Source organism: Ornithorhynchus anatinus, chromosome 18, assembly GCF_004115215.2.
Source record: "Ornithorhynchus anatinus isolate Pmale09 chromosome 18, mOrnAna1.pri.v4, whole genome shotgun sequence".
NCBI lineage: Eukaryota > Metazoa > Chordata > Mammalia > Monotremata > Ornithorhynchidae > Ornithorhynchus > Ornithorhynchus anatinus.
The window spans coordinates 16007046-16029442 of NC_041745.1; the positions used below are offsets into that span (position 1 = coordinate 16007046).

The 22397-nt window shown below is 56.7% G+C and overlaps 1 protein-coding gene across 18 annotated transcripts in view; it reads right to left on the reverse strand.

Annotated features, from left to right (window-relative positions):
* The window catches only part of DYSF (dysferlin), a 168494-nt gene that overhangs the window by 109935 nt on the left and 36162 nt on the right, over positions 1–22397 (reverse strand). For 10 of the 18 annotated variants that reach the window (XM_029083175.2, XM_029083185.2, XM_029083171.2 and 7 more), the window contains exons 4-8: positions 16346–16451; positions 8395–8509; positions 6361–6453; positions 5380–5582; positions 3283–3411 (exon numbers count right to left, since the gene is read on the reverse strand). In XM_029083175.2, the coding sequence (XP_028939008.1) occupies positions 3283–3411; positions 5380–5582; positions 6361–6453; positions 8395–8509; positions 16346–16451 (646 nt within the window). The remainder of the gene's footprint in view (positions 1–3282; positions 3412–5379; positions 5583–6360; positions 6454–8394; positions 8510–16345; positions 16452–22397) is intronic. The other 8 variants (XM_029083182.2, XM_029083189.2, XM_029083178.2 and 5 more) reach the window with 1 other exon arrangement.

Sequence of the window (22397 nt, forward strand, 5' to 3'; positions counted from 1 at the left end):
GAGTCGGAAGGGGAGATGGGACGGGGGGAAGCCGGAGGAGCGGGGAGGAGAGCATAGCAGGCAGAGTTTGCGGGAAAGCGGACGGGGAGCAGAGAAGGGAAGAGAACGAAGGGGGGGATCTGGGAGGGGAGCAGGGAAGAGAGTTGGGGGGGGAGGTTGGGAAGAGAGCCAAGTGGGAAGTCGGGAAGGGAGACGGAAGAAAATGGGGAGAGGGTTGAATCGTACACTCCTTGAGGTCAAGGAAGGCGTCTACCTCGCATCCTACTCTCCCAGGTAAGAGTACAATCGATCGATCGATCGGTTGGGGACGTCAGCCTGGTTTGGTGGCAGAAACCCCGTCTGGGCCTTGGGAGCCTAGGATTCTAATCCCAGCTCGGCCACGGGCCTGCTGGGCGACATCGGGCAAGTAACCCGACCCCTCTGTGCTTCGGCTCTCTCGAGTGTACGACGGCATTGCGGTTGTCGTTATCATTATTATTTTTATTACCTTTGTCAGGGACTTATTATGTGGCGAGCGCTGTCGTAAGTGCTGCGTAACTGATGTGAAAGCACTTCGGAGAGATAAAAGCCCGACAAATTGCAGGTGTCATCATTACTTTTATCACTCTTAGATTTCCCTCCCCCCGCTCTCCGTCTGTGCTGAGCGAAAGGAGGCCGATTTACCTGATGTCCTGCGCTGCTCAACAGAGGGACGGATGAGGCCTAGCGAAACGAGCTCGGGAGCACAAGTCCAGAAACCCAGCTTCTAGTCCCGGCTCCGCTCCGTGACCTTGCCCGGGTCACTTAACCTCTCTGGGCCTCAGTTTCCCCAACCGTAAAACGGGGATGCGACAGACTGTGAGTCCCGGGCGAGGGTCTGTGTCTGAGCTAATGCGGCGATCAGCACACGGGAAGGCCTTAATAAGTCCCATGATTACTACCACGGCTTTTCAGAGAAGCAGCGCGGTTCAGCGGATAGGGCACGCGCCTGGGAGTCGGAAGATCGTGGGTTCTAATCCTGACTCTGCCGCACGTCTCCTGTGCGACCCGGGGCAGGCGCTTCACTTCTCTGGGCCGCAGTTACCTCGTCTGTAAAATGGGAATCGAGAGCGCGAGCCCTCGGTGGGACGGGGACTACGTCCAACCTGATTAACTCGCATTCTACCCCAGCGCTCAGAACAGTTCTCGACACATAGTAAGTGCTTAACAGGTACCATGATTATTATTATTTCCCTATACCCTCTCTCATCACCAATCTCATTTTATCCCGCATCGCCGTGAAGCGGGGAGAGGCGGGGATAGTTTCCTTCCTTTTACAGATTGGGAAATGAGTACCCAGAGAGGGGAAGTGACTTGCCCAAGATCACACAGCAGGCTAGGGGCTGAGTCGGGATGGGAAATGGGTTCGTGACGCCCAGACCTGTGATCTTTCCACGTCCCACCCGGAGCTCTGCTCCCAGCTTCCAACTCGGGTGCTCACAGAGAAGCCGCGTGGCCTAATCCCGACTCTGCCACTTGTGTGCTGTGTGACCTTGGGCAAGTAACTGCACTTTTCCGTGCCCAAGTTCCCACATCTGTAAAATGGGGATGAAGGCCGTGAGCCCCACGTGGGATAACCTGACGACCGTGTATCTATCCCAGCGCTTAGAACAGCGCTTGGCACAGAGTAAGCGCTTACCAAACACCTTTAAGAGAAGCAGCCCGGCTTAGTGGAAAGAGCACAGGCTTGGCAGTCGGAGGTCGGGGGTTCTAAATAATAACGTGGGTATTTGTTCAGCGCTTTCTATGTGCAGAGCACTGTTCTAAGCGCTGAGGCAGATACAGGGTAATCAGTTTGTCCTACGTGAGGCTCACAGATAATCCCCATTTTCCAGATGAGGTAACTGAGGCACAGAGAAGTGAAGCGACTCGCCCACAGTCACACAGCTGCCAAGTGGCGGATCCGGGAGTCGAACCCATGACCTCTGATTCCGAAGCCCACGCCCTTTTCACTGACCCGCGCCGCTTCTCCACTCTGCCTCTCGTCAGCGGTGTGACCTTGGGCAAGTCACGTCGCTTCTCTGTGTCTCAGTTACCTCACCTGTAAACTGGGGATTAAGTCTGTGAACCCCACGTGGGACAACCCGATAACCTTGTATCTATCCCAGAGCTCAGAACAGTGCTTGGCCCACAGTAAGCGCTCAACGACCGCCATCATCATCGTCATTATTATTATTATTATAGTCTAGGCCTCCGTTCCCTCATCTGTGGGGAATTAAGACTGTGAGCCCCAGGCGGGACAGGGACCGTGTCCAACCCGATCATCTTGTACCCATCCCAGTGCTTAGAACAGTGCCTGGCACATAGTAAGCGCTTAACAGGCCATAATTATTAGGACATTCCCCAGCCGGGCTGAGCTGGGCCTCCCCAGGGGTCTGCCCTGGGCCATCTATTAACAGACACACGGATGCGACTTACTGGACTTTCCCTAGGATCTGCGCAAGCCGCCTGGGTCTAGAACTCCAATCCAGGTGGTCGCACGTCTCACACTCGACTCCCGAGCCACCGCAATCCAGCCCGCACGCTTCGTTCCTCTACAGCCAACCGACCTCGGTCTCGTCTATCTCGCCCCTCGACCCCTTGCCCGCGTCCTCCCTCTGGCCTGGAATTCCCTCCCCCCTTCATATAGGAGAGACGATCACTCTCCCCACCTTCAAAGTCTTATTAAAATCACATCTCCTCCTTCTCCTCCCTGTCAGAGCTCTCATCTCTCCACCCCCATCAGCCCTCCCGTCTGCATCACTTAGGCACTTGGCTGCGCATCCGGCTTTTTGATAGTGGAAAGAGCACCGGGAGTCAGAAGTCACGGGTTCTAATCCCGGCTCGGCCGCCCGTCCGCTGTGTGACCTTGGACGAGTCTCTTAACTTCTCTGGGCCTCAGTTACCTCATCTGTAAAATGGGGGTCGAGATTGCGAGCCCCATGCTGAGCCTAACCCGATGACCTCGTATCTATCCCGGCGCTTGGCACATAGGAAGCACTTAACAAATACCACAGTTATTTATGTTATCCGGTCCTTGTCCTCATATTCTGTCGTTTCCAGTCTGTAAGCTCGCTGTGGGCAGGGAACTTGTCTACCAACTCTGTTGTATGGTACTCTCCCAGGCGCTCAGTACAATGTTCTGCACACCTTAGGCACCTCAATAAATACCACTGATTGACTGATCGGTAAGGAGTAAATAAGTGGTCCCAAAGTCATGATGACGTGATCGATCTGGCGGGGGCGGTGCACGGATTTCTCCAGCCTCTGGGCCTCTGCCCTCACCTCGTCGAAGAAGGGGCTGTTTCCTTTGCAGATTCTGGTTCTCTTGGTCTTCCCGGCGGCCGTGACTTTGACCACGGGCCGGATGCTGGCTCCCGGCAGCTGGCGTCCCTCTATCACGCGCACTCGGATCTGCGGGGAGGGGGAGACGGGAGGAGCGGGGAAGGGGGGGGAAGGCCAGACAGACGGATGTGAATCCCCCAAACGCCACGCCGGGCACAGCCCCCATTCCGGTTGCACTCCTTGGGGGGCTCGACTGACCAAGGGGCTGCAGTCTCCTACTCCTCTGGAGCCTCAGGAAAGGCCCCGCGGAGTCAGCTGGGCGACCCCCGACCCCGGCACGGCTCTTGAGGGCAGTCGGTTTGACGTGTGGATCGATCTGCCCTTTCGCCGATGCGTGCTTGCCCCACTCTGCTTCACACCCGGGCTCCCCCCGGGTTCTCACGACAGGGAAATCCGCTTGGACCGACCCCCCGTGCCTTCCCGTTGCACTGTCAGCTCCCTGGGCCGGGGACCGTGATTCCTCCTCCCGGGGCCCTCTCTCAAAAGCTCGATCCTGTGCCTAACATTCGGCAGGGACGCAGAGAAAGCCATCGGGAAAGTGATCGATCGATTGAAGCGCGTCGGCAGCAGAGAATCCCGTTTTTAAAACCAACCCACAATCATAAGGTCAGACAGATCTGAGGATCAACGGTCCACGCTGGCTCACGGGAGTAGAGTCAGGGATGGAGAGGGGAGAGTCGGGGCGTTGGACAGTCCGTTCTAGGTCACGAGGGGGACAGTCAGGGGCGGAGACGGGAAGGTCAGGGGTGTTGGATGGTCAGTGCTGGGTCACTTGAGGGAGAGTCAGAGGGGGAGACGGGAGAGTCGGGGGTGTTGGATAGTCTGTGCTGGGTCACCGGAGGGACGGTCGGGGATGGAGAAGGGAGAGTCAGAGAGTCAGGGGGGTTGGGTGGCTTGTGCTGGATCACTGGCGGGGCGGTCAGCGATGGAGAGGGGAGAGTCAGGGGTGTTCGGATGGCCCACGCTGGGTCACTGGGGGAGAGTCAGTCGTGTTGGACGATCCACCCTTGACCAGGAGGTTGGGCGTCCAGGGGAGCAACCGGACTGACCCCTCCGGCACCCCCGGCCTCTGTGGGGGACGGAGTTGTGGTGGGCCGGCCAGGGCACGGGGCTGGCTCCGTTGGCGTGAATCTCACATTCTCTAACTGCTTTGAAGAGGTAGATGCCCCACCCCCAATCCTCTGCCAGATCCTTTATTTACAAAGAGCCGGCAAACACGCCAGCGCTGAGCGGAGGTGGAGTATGGAAGGGCTGGAAGCAGGAGGAGCTGGGCAAAGCTGACCACTGGCCACCAGACCCTTTTTGCCCCCCCCCCCCCCCCCCGCGACCCTCTGCATCTCCCTCGCTCTCTCCCCTAAAAACCAGCTTGCGTTGCTGAACACTCCCACCGCCATCTGCCCGAGCCCACCCACACGAACCCGTAGAGCTACCGGGTCATCCATGTACGTGCCTACGCACGTACCCAAGTATGCATATACCCGTTCAGTGACAGAAACATACAGGAACAAACACACACACAGAAGCACACGCGCCTACTTACAATCGTGAGAGTCGTGTGCACGTATGGGCCAAATACGCATGCCTAGACATGTACAGGCATACACGGAGGCACACAGGAAACTGCATGCCCTTGTGTTTGCATACACACACCAAGAGACGATGTACACACATGAGCATTAGGTTCACCCACAGATATGTAACAGCATGTACATGTACGCACATCCGTATACACAGAAGCCGGGTACCTGCACGTGCCAGTATTTACATGCATATAGAGATGCACAAACGCCTAGGCCAACGCACAGTAGGATGTATATAGGCATGTACACAGCAAGGTTAGCGTGCACCCAGGTACATGCCTGCGGGTGTATTTATACACAGACACATGTACTCACATGAAAACACATATACCAAGAGATACGAACGTGCATGGCTCATTCATTCATTCATTCATTCAATCCTATTTATCGAGTGCTTAATGTGTGCAGAGCACTGTACCAAGCGCTTGGAAAATACAATGCGCACACACACACATACCTGGAAGTCCTGCGGTTTGTCTGACAGAAGTTTCTTCGGCGGGCTCCTTTTCCTCCTCGGGCCGGGGTGGTGGGGGCCGGGCCCGGGGGGCTTCCGGGGGGCAGCGGGGAGCCCCGGCCGAGCGGGCCCGGCCCCATCCGGGGGTAACTCTGCCTCATCCCCACTGAGACCCTGATCTTCGGGGTCCTCCTCGCCCCCTGTATCTGCCCGGGCACAAGGAGAAGGAAGGAGGGAGGGGACCATGGTCATCGGGGCAGGAGGGAAAGGGGGCGCCGGCCTCTGAGGAGACCCCCCCAACCCTTCCCATCCGGGCAGGCGCCAGCAGGATCGACAACAGAGAGAATGCAGGGTAGAGGGTTCCAGGAGAGCCCACCGAGCTGGGCGACGGTGGGACCCGGCAGGAAGAAAACATCCACCCCACGGTCCCCCCTGCTCCCTATTCCCCGGCACAGCCCCCCTCAGAGAGGTCAGACGCGAGGATGACGAGGATGCCCCGAGGTCAGAGAGGAGGCCAGGAAGCCGAGGGGAAGTCAGAGAAGAGGCTGAGGAGGAGACCGGGAGGTCAGAGAAGAGGCTGATGCGGTGGTGTTGAGGTCAGAAAAGAGGCCCAAGAGGAGGCAGCGGTGAAGCCAGAGGCCAAGTGGTCTGAGAAGAGGCCGAGGAGGAGGCTGTGAGGTCAGAGAGGAGGCTGACGTGGTGGGGTTGAGGTCAGAGAGAAGGATGACGAGGTTGCCGTAAGGTCAGGGAGGAGGCCAAAAAGGCCGAGGTGAAGTCCGAGAAGAGGCCGAGGAGGAGACTGCCAAGTCAGAGAGGAGGCCGAGGAGGAGGCAGCGGTGACGTCAGAGACGAGGTGGCAGCGAGGTCAGAGAGGAGGCCGAGGAGGAGGCGGCGGTGAGGACAGAGACGAGCCCAAGAAGGAGGCGTCGGCGAGGTCAGAGAAGAGGCCGAGGAGGCCGGAGGAGGCCGAGCCGGCGATCTCACCTGGGTGCGGCGGCCCCTTCGTGCCCGAGCAGCGGGTGTCCACGGTGGAATCGCTGAGGAGTGACCACGTCTCCTCTCTGGGGTAGCCGGCACCTGACACACGGTCAGTGCTCAGAGCCGGCTGGGCGCGGGGGCTCGGGGCCCGGGTCCACGCTGCTCCAGACGAGGTCTCCCGTCCCACCCTCCCGCCGACTTCCCGCCCGGGGCCCTTCTGGGATATTCATGCCGAATCCCGATCAAGTCCACGGGCGGGAGCCGGATCCTTGCCGGCCTCGCCGGCCACGATCCGGGCCAGTCACAGCGGAGATCCGCTGTGAACGGGGCCTCCTGCGCCCGACCGATCCCTCGAGAGTTGAGGGGTCAACTTATCTCTGCCCCTGCCTCTTGGGCAGGCTTCTCTTTGCAGAGCTCGGGAGAAAATCCCTCCTCGAGCCCCCACGGCCAGAAAGAGGCAAGGAAAATCTTCTTCCGGGCGATCTTAAGCCCCCCAAACCTCGGTCCACAGTGGCTTGGAGAAAATGCTTCCCAGAGACGGGGCTGGATGAGATGACCTCTGTGGGCTTCATGGCCAGTTGAGCTTTGGGGTGGTGTAAGAAATTTAACCCCTCTCCCCCTCCTCCCCTCCCTCCTCCATGGCCCCCTATGCTCCCCAACTCTTCCTTCCCCTCCCCCTTCTCCTTCCTGATCCCCCCGCCCTCCTCCCTGACACCCCATCCCTCCGACCCCCTCCCAGTATGACCAGTCCCCCACCACCAAGGCTAGTTTCCCTGGGAAAAGCAGGTGGCCAGCATCACCAACTCGGGCTACCAGCCTCTGGGCCAGAGGTTCTGACCGCGGTTCTGTCCTCGACCCGCCGCCTGCCCCGACTCCCATTCCTCGGGTTTCCCAACTGGTCCAATAGAACAAGGTGTTGGCGCCTGACCCGGTATCAACGACTTAAAGGCACAGCCGGACCTGTGGAGTAGCGGGACCGGGTGAACAGGGGCACGGCCTCTCGCCAGCCCCGCCGTGAGGGTCGACCCGGCCCAGCCCACCTGCAGGTGCCAGCCCATCTGCGCTCTGTCTGTCTCTGACCACGCCACGGGGCTCTGGAAGAAGCTGGGGCCCGGCTACTCTCCTGGACACCCACTCTCACGGTCAAAGATGCACCATCCGCCACGCCTGACTCTCTCCTCTCCATCCCTCGCTGTCCATCCAAAGATGCAGCGCAAACCAACCAACACCTCTGACCCACCTCTCTCCATCACTAACTGTCCTTCCAGTGACCCAGCATGGGCCATCCAACACCCCTGACTCTCCCCTCTCCATCTAGACTGTCCACCCAGTAAGCCAAAATGGACCATCCAACTCCCCAGACTTCCCTCTCCATCCCTGTCCGTCCAGTGACCCAGCGTGAGCCACCCGACACCCCTGACTCTCCCCTCTCCAACTAGACCGTCCAGCGAGCCAAAATGGAGAGGGGAGAGTCAGGGGCGTTGGGTGGTCCATCTCTGACTGTCCTTCCAGGGACCCTAGACCATGAGCTCATTTCCAGACCGTAAGCTCATCTCTCGACTGTAAGCTCGTTGTGGGCAGGGAATGTGTCTGTTTAGTGTTGTGTTATACTTTCCCAAGCACTTAGCACGGTGCTCTGCACTCGGCGCTCAATAAATGTGATTGGCCGAACGTCCCAGCGTGGACCGACCAACCCCCCGGACTGTCCCCTCTCCGTCCCTGACTACCCCTCCAGTGACCCAGCACGGACCGTCCAACACCCTTGACCCTGGGCCCCGCTCCCTCTCCTCCTCCTGTGTCCCAGCTTCTGCCCCCCATGGGGGCGTGGGCGGCTGGTGCCAGCTCCACCTCCCAGCGGGCCTTTCTGCCACTGCCACTGCCTAGACCTGCCCTTTGAACCCGGGCTGAACCCCCTCCCGCCCCAGACCCTCCCGCGGGGGTCTAGCGGCGGGTGGGGATCCCCACGGGGGCGGCCCGAGTGAAGCTGGAAAGCAAAGGGTCGGCCAGCGGCGAAGGCGGAGGTCGGGGGGGCGGGCTTACCGGCGACCGTGTCCAGCTCGGTCAGGGACGAGGATGGGTCCGGGGGGACGGAAGGCAGGAACGGCGGGGCGGCTCCCGGGGGAGGCGTGTAGGACACCTGCAGAACCAGGAAGGCCTAGGAGGCAGGAGAGACCAGGAGTCGGACAGCTGCGGAGCCCCTCCAACCTCCACCCAGGCGCTACGCTCTCCCCTCCTCTTCCTCGGTTCCCACCCCGCTGGCCGGCTCGGCCTCACCCCTCCAACACCCCGTTGAAGCCGTCAGCCTGGGCGTCGGGTGTTGGGGAGACCCCCCCCCTCACCTAATGTGCCATCCAAAGACCCCCTCACCGGAGCCCAAGCCCGAAGGCCCCGGAGACCCAGGCTGCGGCAATTCTCGGTGCGTCGCCTGTTGACCCGCCCCGCGGCCGAAAGCTGGGTGGGTGGCTGAATAATAATAACAATAATAATAATAATCGTTCTCGTCGAGCCCTTACTATGTGCCAGGCACTGTTCTCAGCACTGGGATGGATACAAGTTCATCGGGTTGGACCCAGGCCCCGTCCCACAAGGAGCTCATACTCTTCATCCCCATTTTCCAGAGGAGGGAACTGAGGCCCAGAGAATAATAATAATGGTGGTATTTGTTAAGCGCTCACTATGTGCAGAGCACTGTTCTAAGCGCTGGGGGGGGGATACGGGGTGATCGGATTGTCCCACGTGGGGCTCACAGTTTTTAATCCCCATTTTACAGATGAGGGAACTGAGGCCCAGAGAAGTGAAGCGACTCGCCCCCAGTCACCCAGCTGACAAGCGGCAGAGCCGGGAGTCGAACCCGTGACCTCTGACTCCGAAACCCGGGCTCTTTCCACTGAGCCACGCCGCTTCCCCAGAGAAGCGAAGTGACTTGCCCCAGGTCACACAGCAGGCAAGTGGCGGAGCCCGGATAAGCAATTACTGTGTGCCGAGAGCCGTTCTAAGAGCCGGGGCAGATACAAGTCCTTCGGGTTGGACACGGTCCCCGTCCCACTTGGGGCTCACGGTCTCAATCCCTATTTTACAGATGAGGTGACCGAGGCACGGAGAAGTGAAGTGACTTGTCCAGGGTCACGCGTGGAGTCACACTGTGCCATGCTTGTACCTTCCAAGCGTTTAGTCCAGTGCCCTGCACCTAGTAAGCGCTCAATAAATACGACCGAACGAACGAATAAATGTTGCTTCCTCAGTCCAAAAATGGGGTTGAAAGAGTACAATAGAACATCGAACGTATTCCCCGCCCAGGAGGAGCTCCCCGTCCAGAAGGTCGCAGAACCCAGGTCCTTCCGACTCCCGTGCTCCGTCCACGCCACGCCGAGGTCACTGGGGTCCTCCGCTACTCGGAGGGGGAGGGGCGGGGCGGGAGGAGGGGGGGGCCCCAGCTCTGCCTCCGCCGAAAACTGGGGTGGCCCGAGCCCACCGAGGGGCAGCCCCGTTACGGCCTGAAGTGGGGGAGCGGGGAGGCCTACATAGTGGGGGGAGAAATGGGGTGGGACAGGGGACGGGTTGAGCTACCAGGATGGAGACCCGGGCGGGTCGCAGGGATTGCGGGCCCTTCCGACGGCCAGAGGGGCCAACGTGAGAAGATAGAGCGCGGGCCAGGGAGTCCGGAGGACCCGGGTTCTAATCCCACTCCGCCACTCGTCCGCTGCGTGACCGTGGGTAAGTCGCTTGTTACCACATCTGTAAAATGAGGATTAAGACTGTGGGGCGTGGACTGCATCCAACCTGATTATAGTGTGTTTAACCCAGTGCCTAATACGTTGGTATCTGTTAAGCGCTTACTCCGTGCAGAGCACCGTTCTAAGCGCCGGGGTAGATACGGGGTAATCAGGTTGTCCCACGTGAGGCTCACAGTCTTCATCTCCATTTTCCAGACGGGGGAACTGAGGCCCACAGAAGTGAAGTGACTCGCCCACAGTCACACAGCTGACGGGTGGCGGAGCCGAGGTTTGAACCCATGACCCCTGGCTCCCAAGCCTGGGCTCTCTCCACTGAGCCACGCTGGAGAGTATATACAGTGCTTGGCACATAGTAAGCGCTGAACAAATACCGTTACCAAAAAAAAAATAAACACCCCCACAGCTGGGAGCCCAGGGGAGAGGAAGGAGACGCCGACGCTGCCCCGGGGGACTGGGGAGAGGAGAAGCAGAGCGGCCTAGCGTCGCTGAGAGTCAGGGGACTTGAGGCTTCTTCCCAGCTTCCCCTGGGCTAAGTCACTTCGCTTCTCTGGGCCTCAGTTTCCTCATCTGTAAAATGGGGGGTTCGATACCTGTCCTTCCTCTGCCTTCGACCGCGAGCCCCACGTGGGGCAGGGACTGGGTCTGACCTGATGATCTAAGAGCACCTCTGCTTTTAGCACAGTGGTTGGCACATAGTAAATGCTGAACAAATCCCACTGTTTTTGAGACCGCGAGAGCTGTGGGTTGGGCCAGGAAAGAAGATTTTATAGCGGGGGGTTTGGAGTGGGTATACGTGGGCGGTCTGGGGGTGCAGAATGTGTGTGTACTATGTAAGTACACAAAAACAGGGAAAGGCGCCTAGCTAACCCAAGAACAATCCCGCCGTATGGACACACGCTTCCAGCCACTTCATCCCTCCCCCGCTAATGATAATAATAACTATCACGGTATTTGTTAAGCGCCTACTTAGGTGCCAAGCACCGTTCTAAGTGCTGTGAGGTACAAGGCAATCAGGTTGGACACAGTCCCTGTCCCACAAGGGGCGCGCAGTCTTAATCCCCTTTTTGCAGATGAGGAAACGGAGGCACAGAGAAGTTAATGACTCGCCCAAGGTCACACAGCAGACATGTGGCAGAGCCGGGATAAGAACCCACTTCCTCTGACTCCCAAGCCCGTGTTCTCCCCCAAGCCATCTCCTTCTCCAAGCTTCCTGCCGGGGACACATGGGCCCGCCGCACCCTCCTTCCATGCCGCCCACCCCCGCCCCCATCACGCCCACGCTCGCTGTCCCCTCGGCTGAGAGCGGTGTGCCTCAGTTCGCTCATCTGTAAAATGGGGATGAAGACCGTGAGCCCTACTTGGGCCAACCTGTTTACCTTGAATCCACCCCAGGGCTTAGACCAGCGCTTGGCCGGTGGTACGCGCTTAACGAACACCAACGTTATTATCATTAAACGCACCGATCCCGCTGGGCCCCGGCCTTCGGGCCGCTCCGCGACACTGCGGGCGCCTGACCTTCTCGCGTATCGCTCGTCTCACTGGGCGTCCGCAACAGCCTTGCGGGGGGAGGAGGGGTGGGGTCTTCTCCTCATTTCACAGAGGAGAAAATGGGGGCCGTGGTGAGGGTGTAAGCTCGCTGTGGGCAGGGAACGTGCCTGATGTACTCTCCCAAGCACTTAGTAGAGTGCTCTGCTCATAGTAAGTGCTCGGTAAATACCACCGAATGAAAAGGTGAAGGACTCCCCCAGGGTCACTCGCTCCAGTCCCCAAAGACGGGAATCACGCTCGCCAATTCAACTGCAGGCTCCCAGGCGCTCTGTACAGTGCTCTGGGTAAAAAGAAATGGTAGTATCTGTTAAGCGCTTACTACGTGCCAAGCACTGTGCTAGGCGCTGGGGGATACGAGGTGATCAGGTTGTCCCACGTGGGGCTCACGGTTTTAATCCCCGTTTTACAGATGAGGTAACTGAGGCACAGAGAAGTTAAGAGACTTGCCCAAAGTCACACAGCCGGCAAGCGACGGAGCCGGGATTCGAACCCATGAACCCTGACTCCCAAGCCCGGGCTCCTTCCACTGTGCCATGCTGCTCAGCGTTCAGAGCAGGGGCTTGGCACAGTAGGCGATCTCCGTAAAGGCCACTGACTGCCGACGGCCCCCGAGCTGGGAGCACAGCCCTCGTTCTTTCATTCGATCGTATCTATTGAGCGCTTACTGTGTGCAGGGCACCGTACTAAACTCTCCTGACCCCCGGTCTCAGGCGCCTTCCCTTGGACGGCACCGTGGCCCACGGTGCTTTCTCCGCCACTGATACTTGGACCCGGTCCCGGAGGGGAGAACTCACGGTCCTCCAGGCCGGGACGGGGACGTGCTCTGGTCGGCGGCCAGTTGGAGTGGGCGGACGGTGACGGGGAGTTCGGAGGGGCCATCACAGACAATCCCCGGCCAGTCTCCAAGAGCCAAGGCACCACCGGCCACGACGCGGAGGCCGAGAGGAGCCGTTCCACGCCGCTGGGGCCCGGATGCCGGGAGATTTCCCCCCCGGGGTCTGGAATGGCTGCCACCGACCCAAATCCAGACCCCGGCCTTGGGCTTCAGGACTCCCTTCCTCCGCCTCCTCGGCCCTCAGCCTCCTCACATCCTGCTTAGCCTCCCCTGGGCATCCTCTGCCTCAGGTCCTGGCTTCCTTCCCGACTCCGCTAGACTCCCCCTCTTCGAAGCCTTATCGAAGGCTCCTCTCCTCCAAGAGGCCTTCCCAGACTAAGCCCCGCTTTTCCCCATCTCCCACTCCCTTCTGCGTCACCTTGACTTGCTCCCTTTGCTCTTCTCCCCTCTCAGCCCCGAAGAGCTCACGTACATATCTGTCATGTCGTTTATCCCTTTCCTCTTCCCCGCTCCCAGACCCGAAGACTTACGTACATATCTGTATTCTTATTTATTTGTATCCATGTCTGTCTCCCCCAGTCTAGACCGTTCATAGTGCTCAATAAATGCAGTTGAATGAATGAATGAATAAATGAATGAATCATTCATTCCCTCGTATTTATTGAGCGCTTACTGTGTGCAGGATGCCGTACCAGGCACTTGGAAGATACAATTCATCAACACCCGGGAGCCTTTCAGGATTAGAACGTAGGGAAGTCAAGCCACCTCAAATCAGACTCGCCCCCATTCGTTTCCATTCAGTCGCATTTATTAAGCGCTTACTGTGTGCAGAGCACTGTGCTAAGCGTTTGGGAAAGTACAATACAGCAATAAACAGAAGCTTTATTGAAAGCACATCTCCTCCAAGAGGCCTTCCCTGACTAAGCCCTCCTTTCCTCTTCTCCCACTCCCTTCTGACTGCCCTGACTTGCTCCCTTGATTTATCCTCCCCGCCCCGCACCAGAGCATTTACGTCCATATCTGTGATTTATTTATTTATACCGGTGCCTGTCTCCCCCTCTAGACTGTGAGCTTGCTGTGGGGAGGGAATGTGCCTATTGATTGTTAATAATAATAATAATTATTAGTAGTAGTATTATAATTATGGTATTTGTAAAGTGCTTACTATATACAAGACACCGGGCTAAGCGCTGGGGCGGATACAAGCAAATCGGGTTGGACACCGTCCCTTGCCATTCATTCATTCATTCGATCGTATTTACTGAGCATTTACGGTGTGCTTGGAAAGTACAATTCAGCAATAAAGAGAGACGATCCTTGTCCCACGTGGGGCTCACAGTCTCAATCCCCATTTTACAGACGAGATAACTGAGGCACAGAGAAGTGCAGTGACCTGCCCAGGGTCACACAGCAGACAAGCGGCGGAGTCGGAATCAGAACCCAAGGCCTTTAGACTCCCAGGCCCGTGCTCTGTCCACTGTTCCAGATTTAGAAGGGAAAGACCCAAGGCAGAGGACAGAACCCTGACACGGCATCAGCCTGAAACTTTCCCGACCACAGGATTCGTGCCAAGGATCACCCGGGAATCTTCCCTGACCCCTTCTACTATTATCCTGCCATGCTCTGCTCTACAAAGTGCTTAGCGCAGCGCTCTGCACGCAGTAAGCACACAGTAAATACGACCGAATGAACGGATGAAGCCCTCCGCGCCGTCCCGGCGCCTCCCGGCCCCGGCTTCAGCCTCCTCTAGGCCTCGGGGGTTCTGCGGTCCTGACACCCGTTGCTGTTCTGGGCTTCTGTCACTTCTGCAGGGCCTTCTGCCCACCTGGGTCCGCCCCGGCTCCCCCATCCCGGCTCCCCCATCTAGGTTTCGGACCCCTCGAGGTCAAGGCAGGGTCCGCGCCGTCTCTGCCACGCTCCTCGCGGCGCCCAGCTCAGCCCCCCGGATCCAGTCTCGGTCACCTACGGCAGCAGAAACCCCCCTGAGTCCTGCGGACGTCAAGCCTCTCCCTTCCCCCCAACACCTGGGACCTCAGGCCAACCCACCTCCTCCTTGTTCCTCTTTTTCGGTATTTTGCTAAGCCCTTATTCTCTCCTGCGAGTCAGTGCCTTATCGTGGCGGGAGAGTTTCCGTACGCTGAGGAAGCTTAGAGCTGCGCCACCGAGAGATACGCGTTCTCTCGTCCGGGTTTCCCGTAACGGAAAGGTCTAAGCCGAAGCGTCAAAGTTGATTCACCTGTGCCGGGCCGCGGCGGCAGGGGAAAGAGTCGAAGGAGGATGATCGAGTGACCAAAATGTTGATCATGATAATTCTGGCACTTCCGTGTTTTTACCAAGAAAACTATCCCGGATCGACCGCGGATGGAGAGCGGGGACCTCTGGGAGAGATGTGTCCGTGGTGTCGCTGCGGGTCGGAAATGACTCGACGGTATAGGACGAGACAATCCGACGTGCTCGCGTGTGCCGGGCACCGTACTAAGCACTGGGATGGTACAAGTAAATCGGGTCGGACACAGTCCCGGTCCCATGGGCGGGGCCTCAATCCCCATTTTACGGATGAGAAAACACAAAGAAGTGAAGTGACTTGCTCAAGGTCACACAGCAGACAAGTGGCGGAGCTGGGTTTAGAACCCACAAGCTTCTGACTCCCAGGCCCTTGTTCTATCCGCTCTGCCACGCTCCCTCCCTACTACGCCACGTCGAACGGCAGAGACTCAAGTTTTCACTGCACGGAAGAAGGCAAGGGAAAAACCATTTCAGCGTTTTTTACCAAGAAAACTCTATGAAAACAGTCCAGAACGACTGTAGATGAAAACGGAACCATCTGGCGAGATGTGTCCGAGGAGTCACCATGGGACGGGAACGACTCGAAGGTATTTGACGACGGCACGCCGTCACCGTACGCCAACCATGATGCTAAGCACTGGGGCAGGTCAGACACGGTCCCTCTCCCACACAGGGCTCCCAGTATAAGAGTTTACGCCCCATTTTACAGATGAGGAGTCTGAGGACCAGAGAGGTCGAGCGACTTGACCAAGGTCACAAGGCAGGCAAATGGCAGAGCCAGGATGGGAGCCCAGGTCCCACGCTGCTCTTTCCGCTGGGCCACACCACTTCTCGGGATCGGCCTCCTCTGACCCTGGCTCATCTCTAGACTGTAAGCGCGTTATGGTCGAGGATCACGTCTGCTTATTCCGCTGTATTGTGCTCTCATTCATTCACTCACTCAATCGTATTTATCGAGCCCCTACTGGGCTCTGAACGGTGTACTAAGCGCTTGGGAGAGTACAATACAATCATAAACAGACACATTCCCTGCCCGCAACGAGTTTGCAGTCGAGAGAGGAGACAGATGTCAACATAAATATATAAATTACAGATATGTATATAAGTCCTGTGGAGTCGGGAGGGAGGGATGAAAAAAGGGAGCAAGTCAGGGTGACCCAGAAGGGAATGGGAGGAGAGGAAAGGGGGGCTTGGTCAGGGAAGACCTCTCGGAGGAGATGTGCCTTCTATCTCAAGGGCTTAGCATAGTGCTCTGCACATAGTAAGCGCCCGGTAAATATCAAGAATTGATACGGCACGGCCTAGTGTCAAGAGCACAGGCTTGGGAGTCAGAAGGACATGGGTTCTAATCCCTACTCTGCCACTCGTCTCCTGGGCAAGTCACTCAACTCCCTGTGCCTCATTTCCCTCATCTATAAAATGGGGATTAAGAGTGTGAGTCCCACGTGAAACAGGGACTGTGTCCAAACTGATTACTTTGTATCTCCCCCAACGCTTAAAACAGCGCTTAGCACACAGTAAGTGCTTAACAGATTCCACTTAAAAAAAAAAATTGATGTCGGCTGGTCACCGCTCGGCACGCGCTTACCCCCGTGTGCTGTTTCTGGGCATCAAGCAGGGGTGCGTTGTAGCTGGCAGACAAACTTGGGGAGCTGAGGACGTCTCGCAGACCCACTCGGGCTTCACCCAGGAACCTGCAGGGAGGAGAAGACGGAGAAGCAGAGTCGGAGAGATCCAGGGATGCCCAGGAGGGAAAAGAGGAAGAAGCAGAGTGGGGGCAAGCCGGAGACCACTGTGAGAGGAAAGAGGAAGAAGCAGACCTGCGGTGAGCCGGGGACAACCGGGAAGAGGAGGGGAAGGCATGGCGAGGGGGATACAGCACAGGTCTGGGAGTCAGGAGGTCATGGGTTCTAATTCCGGCTTCGCCACTTGTCTGCTATGTGATCTTGGGCAAGTCATTTCTCTTCTCTGCGCCTCAGTTCCCTCATCAGAAAATGGGGATTGAGACTGTGAGTCCCACGTGGGACAGGGACTGTGTCCAACCCAATTTGCCTGTGTCCACCCCAGCTCTTAGTACAGTGCCTGGCACGTAGTAACACTTAACAAATACCACCATTATTATTATTACTATTAGAAAGAAGCAGAGTGGGGGTGAGCTGGGGACAACCGTGAGAGGCCCAGACTGCTGTGGGCAGGGAATGTCACTGTTTATTGTTGTACTTTCCCAAGCTGTTAGAACAGTGCTCTGCACGCAGAGGGCACTCAATAAATATGAATGAATTAATCAATTCATTAATGAACAAAAGAAAGCCAATAGGAATGCAGAGCTGGGGTGAGCTGGGGATGACAGGGAAACGGAAGAAAAACCAGCAGAATGGGGGTGAGCTGGGAACTACGGGGAGGGGGAGGAGAAAGTCCTAACTATGGGGGTCCCTCAAGGTTCAGTTCTGGGTCCCCTTCTATTTTCCATCTTACATCCATTCCCTTGGAGAACTCATTCACTCCCATGGCTTCAACTGCAACCCCTGGGCGGATGATAAGCAGCATGGCTCAGTGGCAAGAGCCCGGGCTTTGGGGTCAGAGGCCATGGGTTCGAATCCCGGCTCTGCCACTTGTCAGCTGTGGGACTGTGGGCAAGTCACTTCACTTCTCTGGGCCTCAGTTACCTCATCTGTAAAATGGGGATTAAGACTGTGAGCCCCACGTGGGACAACCTGATTCCCCTGTGTCTACCCAGCGCTCAGAACAGTGCTCTGCACATAGTAAGCGCTTAACAAATACCATCATTATTATTACTATTATGATACCCAAATCTACATCTCCGCCCCAGCTCTTTCCCCCTCGGCAGTCTCACGTTTCCTCTTGCCTTCAAGGCATCTCTACTTGACCATCCTCCTGTCGACTCAAGCTCAACATGTCCAAAACTGAACTCCTTATCTTCCCATCCAAAAAACATCCTCCCCCGACTCTCCCGTCCCAGTAGACGGCACCGCCGTCCTTCCTGTCTCACAAGCCTGTGACTTCGGCGTTATCCTTGACCCCTCTCCCTCATTCAACCCACATAATCGATCCGTCACTAAATCCTGTCAGTCCCACCTTGACAACACAGCTAAGATCCACCCTTTCCTCTCCATCCAGAATGCTACCCCATTAATACTAACGCTTATCCTATCATGCCCTGATTACTGCATCAACCTCCTTGCTGACCTCCCCGCCTCCTGTCTCTCCCCACTCCGCTCCATACTTCACTCTGCTGCCCAGATCATTTTTCCACAGAAACATTCAGGACATGTTTCCCCACTCCCCAAGAAACTCCAGTGGTTGCCCATCCTCCTCTGCATCAAACAAAAACTCCTCACCATTGGCTTTAAAACACTCAATCATCTTGCCCCCTCCTACCTCACCTCGCTACTCTCCTATCGCAACTCAGCCCGCGTCTTTCGCTCCTCTAATGCTAACCTACTCTCTGTACCTCAGTCTCAACCAACCTCTTGCCCGTGACCCGCCCCTGGCCTGGAACGCCCTCCCTCTTCATATCCGACAGACAATGACTCTCCCCCTTTATTGAAGACCCATCTCCTCCGAGAGGCCTTCCCTGACTAAGTCCTCCGTTCCTCTTCTCCCACTCCTTTCTTTGTCCCTTTGACTTCCTCTCTTTATTCATCTCCCTTCCCAACCTCCCAGCACTTACATACATATCGGTAATTTATTTATTTATATGAATGTCTGTCTTCCCCTCAAGAGTGTAAGCTCGTTGTGGGCAGGGAATATGTCTGTTTATTGCTATTTTGTACTCTGCCAAGAGCTTAGTACGGTGCTCTGCCGAGGAGTGTTCGATAAATACGATTGAATGAATGGGCAAACGGGTGAGCCGGGAACAACCGGGAGGGGGAAGAGGAGGAAGCAAAGTGGGGGTGAGCCGAGATGGCTGTTCAGATAAGCCCCTGTACTACGTGAAACTCCGAGTGCTTTCCGATGTTCCCACAGGAGAAAGTGACATTAACACATTTCACCGCTATTTGAAATAGTGACGAGCCAGGGCCCCCAGAATGCAAAACAATTTTGAGGTTCCTAGTGGTCGAGTGTGGCTGCATCCGAAGAGGTGAATCACGGGTTTCGTTCGCTGAACTAACAATAATAATAATCCTGGAGGTATTTGGTGAGCATTATGTGCCAAGCACTGTTCTAAGCCCAGTCAGGGAAAGTCAGGGAAAGGACGGGATTTGGGTGGGAAGATAAGGAGCTCTGTTTTAGACACATTAAGTTGGAGGTGGTGGCGAGAAATCCAAGAAAAGATGTCTTGAAGCAGGAGACGCCTTATCTCGCATCCAACCCCGGCCCATCCCTGGCCTGGGATGCCCTCCCTCCTCAAATCCGCCAGACAATCACTGTCCACCCCATTCAAAGCCTCCTCCAAGAGGCCTTCCCAGACTAACCCCCACATTTCCTCATCTCTTACTCCCTTCTGAGTTGCCCTAACTCGCACCCTCTGCTCTTCCCCCCTTCCCAGCCGCATAACACTGACGTGTATATCTGTGATTTTATTAATTTGTATTGATGTCCTTCTCCATCCCCAAAACTGTGAGCTCATTGTGGGCGGGGACTCTCTATTGTTGCAGTGTACTTTCCCAAGCGCGTAGCACAGTGTTCTGCACACAAGTAAGTGCTTAATAACTACGATCGAATGAATGAATGAAATGTGAGACTGCAGAGAGGGAGAGAGATCAGGCCTGGAGATGTGGATTTGGGTGTCACCTGCCTGGAAATGGTAGATGAAGCCATGGGAGTGAATGAGCTCTCCAGGAGAGTGGATGGAGAACCAGACTCAGCATGGACTGTCCCATACCCTTGACTCTCCTTTCTCAGTCGCTTTCGCGGGCTCCTCCTCTGCCTCCCTCCCTCTAACTGTGGGGGTCCCTCAAGGCTCAGTTCTGGGTCCCTTCTATCCCTCCCCCGTAGAATTCATTCACTCCCTCAGCTTCAACTCCTGTCTCCACGGAGATGACTCCCAAATCTCCCTCTCCATCCCCGACCTCTCTCCCTCTCTGCAGACTCACATCTCCCCTGGCCCCAGTGTCCACCATTCCTTGGCCTGGCCCCGCCACTCCCCCCCAGGCCCCCCCCCCCACCGCACACTGCTGGACCGAGAGCTCGGCCGGCTCACCCTGCCCACTCAGGCCAGTGAAAATTCCTGGAAAATCCGGAGGGGACAATGGGAGGAAACAGTGCGTGGGTGAGGTGGCAAGTCACCATCAGAAGGGAGGAAAGAGAGCCCTCCCCCTCCTGACCAATCCCCGGTCCCAGCTCCTGCGTCCAAGACCCTCCAGGACGCTGTGTTCCGGGACAGGCCGCTGCGGTGTCTCCGGCCGACTCTCGCTTTGTGGTGCTGACGCATCTCTCCCCCCAGTTCCACCCCACCGGACGGGCTTCCCGAGGCTGCGTTTCCGCCCGATCGCTGGTGCCCGAGGATGGACACACCCCAGGAAGATCCACACCCAATCTCTTTCCTGCCTTCACCCCCCCCCCATCTTTCACAGCCTGGCCCAGACTGGCCAGCACGGGGGGTCCCGGGGGTCAGCGAGACACTAGAGCCGAGTTTAGGCCGGCATCGGCTGGGACAGCGGGGCCCACAAGAAAACTCAAGGCCTAGACACCTCCTCGGGGTCCCCTAACAGTCCCCCGATGCCTCCGTCACCACTGATGGACTGCGGGAGGGGGACGGAGCAGCCCCCGCCCCCAGTTTCCTTCCCCAAATCTGGACCCAGAGGGCAGCTCCTGGACATGTCAATCAGCCTCACGTCTTTCCCGAAGGCCACAGGGACAGAGCACTTGACCAGGTGCTTGAGGGGGCCACAGAGCAACCGAGACACCACGGTCTGATGGGGACCCAGCACAGACACACAGGCAGACTGAGCCAGAGGTAGCCAGAGGGACGGGGGGGGGGGGGAGATACAAGGTTGCTGCCAGGCTGGGGATTTGCGGAGGGCTTCCTGGAGGAGGTGATATTGGAAAATAGCAGGCAGCAGGGGGAAGGGGAAGGGGAATGTGAAGCTCGATATGGGCCGAGAATGTGACCGTTTATTGCCGTATCGTGCTCTCCCAAGTGCTTAGCATAGTGCTCTGCACACAGTAAGATCTCAATAAATATGAAGAAATGAACTAATGAAGGAAGGTGGTAGACACGGTGAGGCCTATCCAGGCCTCAGCCCCAGCTTGGACTGCGCTGGGCAATCAACCCCTGCAGGGGCCTGGCAGACATGGGGCGGAGTGGTTCCGGGGTTGGAGGTCACAAGGCAGTGCATGGCTCCCCACTCCTCTCAAGTCCCATCATCTCCTGCCGGGGAAAAAACAGCCCCGGGATCCTCCCCACGAGCCATTCATCATCGTCACCATCGTCGTCATCACCAGTGGTATTTATTGAGTGCTTATTGTGTGCCGAGAACTGTACTAAACGCTTGGGCGAGTACAATAAAATAGAGTCGGTAGACAAGTTTCCTGCCCACAGCAAGCTTACCGCCAAATCCTGTCCGTTCTTCTTCTGTAACATCTCCGAGATCCATACCTTCCTTCCCCATCCAAGCTACAACCCTTCTGGTCCAAGCACTTGTCCTATCCTGCCTCAATTACTGCATCAGCCTCCTCGCCGAACTCTCCGTCTCCAGCCTCTTCCCCTTCCAGTCCCTATTTCACTCTGCTGCCCAAGCCATTTCTCTGAAATGACGTTCTGCACAGGTTTCTCCACTTCTCAAAAACCTCCAGTGCTCACCCCTCCACATACACACCAAACGGAAACTCCTCACTACCGGGTTTAAGATGCTCAGTCGGCCCTCCGGCACCTCTTATCTTCGTTCCTCCCCCACCACCCTCCAGCTCGCGCACTTCTCTGCTCTCAACCCAACCTACTCACTGAATTTCAGTCTGGTCTTTCTCACCATTGACTCCTTGCTCTCGTCCTCCCTGCTGCCTGGAAATTTCTCCCCCAGCACATCTGCCAGACCACTGCTCTTCCCATCTTCAAAGCCCCTCCGAGATCATGTCTCCTCTAAGATTTGAACCGGCTTCCGTCTCCCCCCAGTTATCATTATTATTAAATATCATCATCATCATCATTGTTATTATTGTATTTGTTAAGCACTTAATATGTATCAGGCAGTGTTCCAAGTGCTGGGGTAGAGACAAGATAATCAGGCTGGAAACAGTCCCTGTCCCACATGGGGTCACAGTCTAAGAAGGGAGGGAGAACTGGCATTGAACCCCATTTTTACAGTTGAGAAAACTGAGGTCCAGGAAAGTGAAATGATTTGCCAAGTATCCCACGGCAGGCAAGGGGAGAAGCCAGAATTGGAACCCGGGTCTTCCGACTCCCGGGCCCATGCTCTTTCCACTAGGCCAAGCTCCTACTTCGGGTTACAGTCCTCCAGATCCCCGCCTCAACTCTTCTGGTCTCACTGCACGCATATGTATTTCCAACCGGCTGTACTATTTCTGTACGTATTGACTTACAGGCCCTACTACTTAAGCTCTTAGTCATTTAGTCATCTCTCTCTCTCTTCTCCTTTCTCTCTCTCTCGAAAGATTTAGATAGAGAGGGAGAAGGAGAAATGATGAAACCTTTCCTTTCGTCCTCTTATCGCCCATCT